Here is a 7,500-nt window from a genome sequence, read left to right as displayed (position 1 = left end):
CCCGCCCCACCACCACCACCACCACCACCATCACCATCACCACCTCCATCAGCAGCAGCAGACAGCGGCGGCAGCGGCTGCGGCGGCGGCGGCGGCGGCCCAGGAGGGCGTGGAGGTGCGGGGGTTGCAGGGCGTGAGCGCGGGGGAGCTGCTCGGTAAGACTCACGAGGAGCTGGTGCTGCTCCTGATCCAGCTGCGGCGCCACCACTCGGCGCTCCAGGCGGCTCGCCACCACGCCCGCCTCGAGAGGGACTCGCAGGTACGCCAAGCCGCCCGCGCACCACAGAGAGTGTTTAGCCATCATGATTGTATACGAGTCAGTGGAGTTTTTTTTTAAAATCTAGGGACTTTTTTTTTTTTGTCTTAATTCACCTAAGGCCGCATATATAACCCGACTAATGCGACGCCTCGGGCACTGCTAACAGCCTGCCTTCTGGGGGGTGACCCTCCCTCTAACACCTCGGCGACTCACACCTTCGTCAGGGGGCTCCTCTGGCAGCCTCTTGCGGACCGTCCGGAAGTTTATTTTCATTTAGAATGATATCCTGGACCGGATTTTGTTTGATTATTAGAGATTTCATTTAATGTTTTGTAGGATTTTTTTTTTCACAGTATGCCATCAAGTTCGATATGAATTTCCTTTATATATGTTTTTTTTTTTACCTTTTTGTTTTACTCCCGTTTTGATATTAGATATTTTTTTTATGATTATGATTATGCTTTTTATGCTAACAACACACGCTTTCTTTGCTGCTTTGTCCTTTGTTGGTTAGTAGAACTTAGCTGCCTGAATTTGTGTCTGGTATTTTGCATGATTTTTTCTTTTTTTTTCGTTCTTTCTTTCGCTCTTTTGCATGATTTGGACATTTTATTGCATGGTGCTGCTTTTGATGCCATTACTGTTAATTCAGTTTAAATTACACCTTAGGTAAACATGGTTACATTATTACAAATCACTTACATCCCTTTGTTTTTTATGACAGTTAACCTATATTATTATTTTACGACAATCATTATTATTGTTATTACTATTTTGCTGGATTTTAGTATCATTCTTTCCTACTTTTTTATGTGTATATATAAATGTTATATTAATCATGCATTCCCCATATTGGTTCCAAATTGCCCTTTTTCGAATAGAAAAAAATATGATTTCAGGATTATAACTAATTACAACATGACGGAATTCTTTTGTGCATGATGTGTTTTTTGTGTGTGATATGAGTGACGGCTGTTGACTTTGTTTTTTTTTTAATTCTTCCTCTTGGTTTTGCCATTTTTATTATCCTTTTAAGTGTATATATATATATATATATGGTACTAAACTGTGACCCCTTGCTTTAATATGAGATTCATTCCTTGGTATGTTTATTTAGGAACTTTTTTTTTTCTTGTATTAAAAAAAATTGAGGGCATTTTTTTTTTTTTGTGGTCATATCCATCAGGTAAGATAGATTTCATTATTTTAGTTACATTATGGTATAGTTATACCAGTGACTTTAGCAGAGGACCAGCATGTGATACCAAGATGTATATATAAGATTGAGATCCCATTCCTAAAGGTATTAAGTCGAGTACCACCCACTGATACCACTTGATTAAGTATGCCGGGACTTGACGTAGCCTGTTCACCCAAAAAATGTAGTTTTACCCGAGCACCATCCCTTACCAGTATGGGGGAGGGGATGGGGAGGGGATAGGGAGGGGAGGGGATGGGATGGGATGGGATGGGAAGGGAGGGGAAGGGAAGGGAAGGGAAGGGAAGGGAGGGGAGGGGAGGGGAAGGGAAGGGAAGGGAAGGGAAGGGAGGGGAGGGGAGGGGAGGGGAGGGGAAGGGATGGGAAGAGAAGGGAAGGGAAGGGAAGGGAAGGGATGGGGATGCGATGGGGTGAAGGATACTATTTCGTAGTTGTCCGAATGAAGCACAGGTAGTAATGTAGTGTGTGCACCCAGGCCCGCCTTGCGCACTTGGATGGGGAGCACCGGGAGGACCACCTGCGCCGTCTGGCTGCCCTTAATCACCACCTGCACGATCTTGATAAGCAGGTAGTACATCCTTAGAGTGTTGTCCCTTTTCCTTGTATGTCGATTTTACGCACACAGGCACACATACGTAGACATACACACGCAGACACGCGCACGGAGACACGCACGCAGATACATTTATGCAGACACACACACACACACACACACACACACACACACACACACACACACACACACACACACACACACACACACACACACACACACACACACACACACACACACACACACACACACACACACACACACACACAAGAGCACACACACACACACACACACACACACACACACACACACACACACACACACACACACACACACACACACACACACACACACACACACACACACACACACACACACACACACACACACACACGTCCCTCTGCTCGTGGGTTCGTTGTGTGTGACGTTTCAAGATAGGTGGTTAGTTGTAAAGTGTAAGTATTGTACCTCCTGCTATCACGTTACTTTGGTTTCGAGAACTGGTTGTGATTGTATAGCTGTATCTTGTGTGTGTATAAGTTTCATGCAGTCAAAACTGTCCAGTGTTAAATCTTGCAGTAGTTTTTATATGTAGTCTTTCTCAAGTAGTGGTCTATTAATTGTTTTTTTCTTTTTTTATTTTTTTGAGGGGATGATCAGTTCCATTTTCAGCATTTTGAACTATTTTGTGTCACCATTAGAATCACTGTACTGCTCTTTTATTGTGCACTATACTTCCATTGTAGTATAAGTGCACTTACTAATACCACTTTATAGATAGTCAGCCATATCTTATTAATAAATGTTCTCCCCACATTAATAGCTTTTTTATGATATATTATAGTACCAAATTACAGCAAAATTATCTGTTATTGATATAGTGTCCAAGTCCTAAGAATAATGTATCCTTCTCTGTATTTTGAAGGCCTTGAAATTAATTGTAGTAAGTTGGAATACTGTTTTAGGGATAAGACAAAACATGATATATTGTGTTTTAAAGATACTGATATTTTTTGTAGATAATAAGCTTAGGATCTCATTCAGTATGCCACTGTCTGTGGACGTGACTTTAGACAGACCATTTTGTTTTCTAAAGCATCTTATAAAAATAAGATAAGTAATGAAATATAAACCCCTGTATAAACAAGAATATACAGAAACATCATTACTGACAATTTCTCTGAAAGCATTTCACAAAAACTGAGCATTTTTTACATAGAAGTAGTTGAAACCCATATAGAACAGTTCTTACAGTCTAGTGTGTCTCAAGGAGGAATGCATTTATTTCCAGTATGAAATGGGTAAACCCCTAATTAATCTTGTGGACAACATGGTCAAGCTCGGATCGCTGTATCGTGGTGGTGATTCGAGGATCTCTGCTCCTCGTGATTCTCAGAGGCCGAGGTCACATTATCCAGTAAGTACAGTGGCAAGGACCTTCTTTTCCCCCTTTCTTTTATTTCTGTTTAACTGCTTATACTTCTCCAGTTTCTTATTTGCCTTTTTAATGTCGTGCAGATATATTTGTATGAAGGATGTGCATTATGATAGAAAATTGCTCAAACTATCAACACAAGCTATCATACTACTCCCCTGATACAGGGAAAAGAAACACCTCCCAGAGATTTTAATATTTTCCTTACTCACCAACAGGCAGATGGCTATGACTCTCTTCAGTTCTCAAGAAGAATTCAGGAAAGGAGAATAGTAGCGGAGGACATGCAGGAATATGAGCTGGCAGCAGCAGATCAGGCTGACTTAGAGGTAAGCATTCTGTTGAACTGATATTTGCGCTTGAATATCTTTTTTTTTAATTTTTGAAGGCCCAAGGGAAAACTGGCTATACGTTTAAATCTTCTTAACATAGTCTCGGATTTTTTGGTGTGCATATTTTATCTTAGAGTTTCACAGATTTGGTTCATAGTATAACCTGTAAAATTTAGACTCCTTTATTTGGTATTTGTTATTGCAGTTTTAGTTTTAAAGACTTTTGAGAAAAGTCCACTTTGTGATTAGGAAATTTATATTTTATCATGATGTTTTATAATTAATTACCATAATTGTTTATCAGATTATTGTACTTAATTATTTATTTTTGTATCTGAGGTGAAATTAAGGAGATTTGATTGTAAGCAGGTTTTTATAATCAGGCCAGTAGCCTTAATGAGCATAAGGAAGTACCCCAACCTGGCAGTAAAATTTTACAACCCTCCAAAAGTAGATTCCATATCTAGTTTTAGTGGCCAGTCCCATTGTATGTTGTAGTATTTTGATGTAAATTATCATTATCTTTATTATTGTCCTATGATTTCTAATTTACACCCCTGTAATGAGAAGGTATTTGCTGAGACTGTTTCTCACAGAGTAAGAGTAATGTCATTTGTTTCCCCTCCTTGTGCAGTATCCCCATGTTACAGGCCTGCTTATAATTAAAGACGTACATTTTGTTCTCCTTTTTGTTATTATTTTTTTGCATTCACTGTAGTTTTCTTAGATTTTCAATTACATTTGCAGACTTTCATTATTGTTAAGAACCAATCCATGGAGTTTGTTCTTATCACTTAAAAAAAAAAATGGTTAAAAGATATTTTATCCTCAAACTAGAAGTGACATTGAAGGAAAGTGATATGACACAGTAACATTAAACTTGCAGGGAAAAGTGATGCAATTGTATAAGTTGGACAAGAACCTACAGCAAGAGTCACTGACCATTCAGAGCTTGCAGAGAGAGAAGGTTCGAACACTGTATATCCTCCATTTTTTTTAGATTAACAGGACCTTTTAACTACTCCTCTTTTGGGTATATCAGAAGGTTACATTTGTTAGAGTCTGGGTCCTTTTGGTGCTTTTGTGTTTATTAATGAAAAAGTTACTGGGTAATGCAGACATTTTGAGGACTTTCGAAAGAGGTGGTCGGATTCAGTCGATTCAGAAATGGCGACCTTGATGGAAAGTCCTTGAAGTGTTGTATTGTCAGAAGCACTGAACTCATCACGCTATTAGGAGCTAGCAGTGTATCAGTGTATGATCACTCAATAACGCCTTGGCTTTAGTATGTATCTGACCTGTTGATAAGCAGTTTTAAAAGTTGTGTACTGTTTGAGCGAGGCTTCATTTCCCCGTAACTTGTGGATGGGTGCATTAAACCCGTTGTGTGGCCATGCAAGGCTCCGTTTTAAATCAATTTTACTAATAGCAACCATATATGATACAGGAATAGGATACCATTTTCATTTGACTAATGTTAAGAGCAATGCAATAGCAGTGAATGAATTCTATGCTTATGGGACTGGATTCAGAACCAGCAATTTCGTAACTAATTCACAATGATTGAATTGATATGATTGTTACTATTCCTGAATCAGTAGTCATGCATTTGAAACGATATATTCAACACTAATCACATACCTGACTGCATTTTAGTGGAATATGAAATTTAAGGTTTGATATATCCATTTGAAATGTTAAATCTAGAAATTTGCTAAATCTTTTTTTTGAATTCTATTAATCAACTGCAGTTTTTAAAGATCATTTTTGAATATGAATCACTGGAATTATTTCCCATAGATATCTTTCAAACATTTTTAGAATTCATTTGTTTTTTTTCTAGTGTATGTTTTTTTATTAAAGTGCAGTTAAAAGAAATATATTAATAAATAAATCATATTAATAATGTAAATTAAAAATGCACTTTTTGAGTTGATATTGCAACTTGTTTTTATCACCACTGGGGATGTATCTTTCCATTTATAAGTTGCCAGGTTTTTATGCACATGTTTTCTCTCTTGTGTAAACTTCTCCCCCTTGTAAGTATTATTTCTTATTTACATTGACTATTGATATGGGTTTATGGTTTCCTCCTAAAAATTCTTTCTCTGGAAAGGAAAAACTTTGCACACACTTATATTGCATCATTGGTAAAATCAACCATTTACGAGAGAGTGAATGAATTGATTGTTTGGGAAAATAATTACTCTTTATTTTTTCTCTCTCTTCTTTTTCCTTTAACGCATGTCTCTGTAGTTTGGCATGGTTTGGGTTTGCTTTTGGGAATGCAATGGATTTTTTTTTTCTTTTGTGGCTTTATAAATACATATGCAAAACAGATGCAATAGAAAGTCATGTCTGAAGATTATGCTTTATAGATTATTGCAATCCCCCTCCCCCTCCTCTTGTTTCTTTGTTTGTCTTATTTTTTTCTGTGTTTTGTTATATTTTTCTTATGCTTCATTTTTCCTGATTTAAAAAAATATACATAAATGTGCTAGACTGTTCATGCTAAACAAGAATTACCAGAAGTTACTGCACAAAAGTAAAGCCACATTGATAGTCTTGTAAAACATGAATAAAGACTTTAATACAAGAAACTAGCTTGCCTCAAAAGTAGACTTGCCTTGACATTGTTTTATTTTCATATCTTGGTTTGTTTGTTTTCTTTTTTAAACCTAAATAGATCACAGATAATTACTATTTGCTTATGTGTTGGGAGACTGCAGTACCCAGAATTGTGTTGAACTTAGAACATTGAATAGTAAACCAAGGCTGGAAAGATTGAGACCCTTAGCAACAGCATCTAAATTAGATTTCCAAAAGTACATTGATGACTTGATGAGGCTTTTAAAAAAATCTACTTCTTAAAGATTGAAGACCAACTAATGGTAATCAGGCATAATCAGGTCATAACTCTCAAAGGGTTACGTCTTTTTGGCCTTCGTACTCATACAAGAGCTAGTCTAAGCCAACTGACTCTCCACCTTAGGAGATGCTGGAACGCACCCTAGTAAACCTGAATTCCAAGTCTCACGGAGCAAACGAGGGACCGGTAGAACTCGAACGGAGAAAGAAACAGAGACGGCACTTGGAACACGAACTTTCCAAACTCCGTGCTCACCTTGCTGTATCTGCAAGGGTGAGTTTGAGAGACATGCTTTTATATATATATATATGTTGGCTGTGTATACTTCGTGCTGGAGTTGTGTGAAGAGAGATGAAGTATGGTGTATTTCAGGAAGAGAACTTGTTGGTGGTTTGTTTATAGCCAAACTATCATTTTGACTTTTTTTGTTTTGTTTTTTTCCTATTTCCATATCTCCATGTCAAGTCATTTATAAAGATTCCATTAAGTATGATGTGCTATTGGATATGTGCAAGAATTTATTAGATTATGTATCTTGCCAACTAGGTGAAAATAAAGGGTCAGTAGAGTGTAGATTTAGAAGTTTTAGTGGTTTAGAAAACCATATATTTCATTAATATTTTGCACTTGAACTAGGCATATTTGTATGGAAAGTAAGAGATCTTGTTATGAAATCTTGCATGTTTAGCCATTGTAGAAGAGATGTCTTGATTTATTTTCTGAATTGTTTCTCCATATTTTGGGTAACTGAGTAAGTAATAGTGGTTATAGAAGAGGTTTAGTGGATACAGTACGGTAGTGAATCATTTGCTCTCTCATTATCTATTACTATT

At 37.4% G+C, this 7,500-nt stretch overlaps 1 protein-coding gene across 1 annotated transcript in view; it reads left to right on the top strand.

Annotated features, from left to right (window-relative positions):
* Nucleotides 1-7,500, top strand: part of LOC122250083 (uncharacterized) — a 137,763-nt gene that overhangs the window by 114,721 nt on the left and 15,542 nt on the right. The window contains exons 6-11 of the mRNA XM_086538061.1: nucleotides 53-259; nucleotides 1,954-2,046; nucleotides 3,323-3,448; nucleotides 3,685-3,795; nucleotides 4,685-4,765; nucleotides 6,791-6,940. Coding sequence (XP_086394187.1) covers nucleotides 53-259; nucleotides 1,954-2,046; nucleotides 3,323-3,448; nucleotides 3,685-3,795; nucleotides 4,685-4,765; nucleotides 6,791-6,940 — 768 coding nt within the window. The remainder of the gene's footprint in view (nucleotides 1-52; nucleotides 260-1,953; nucleotides 2,047-3,322; nucleotides 3,449-3,684; nucleotides 3,796-4,684; nucleotides 4,766-6,790; nucleotides 6,941-7,500) is intronic.

Source organism: Penaeus japonicus, unplaced genomic scaffold (genome assembly GCF_977035675.1).
Source record: "Penaeus japonicus unplaced genomic scaffold, GWHDUDI00000001_assembly GWHDUDI00000006, whole genome shotgun sequence".
Taxonomy (NCBI): domain Eukaryota; kingdom Metazoa; phylum Arthropoda; class Malacostraca; order Decapoda; family Penaeidae; genus Penaeus; species Penaeus japonicus.
This window is presented reverse-complemented; position numbering and strand designations above follow the sequence as displayed.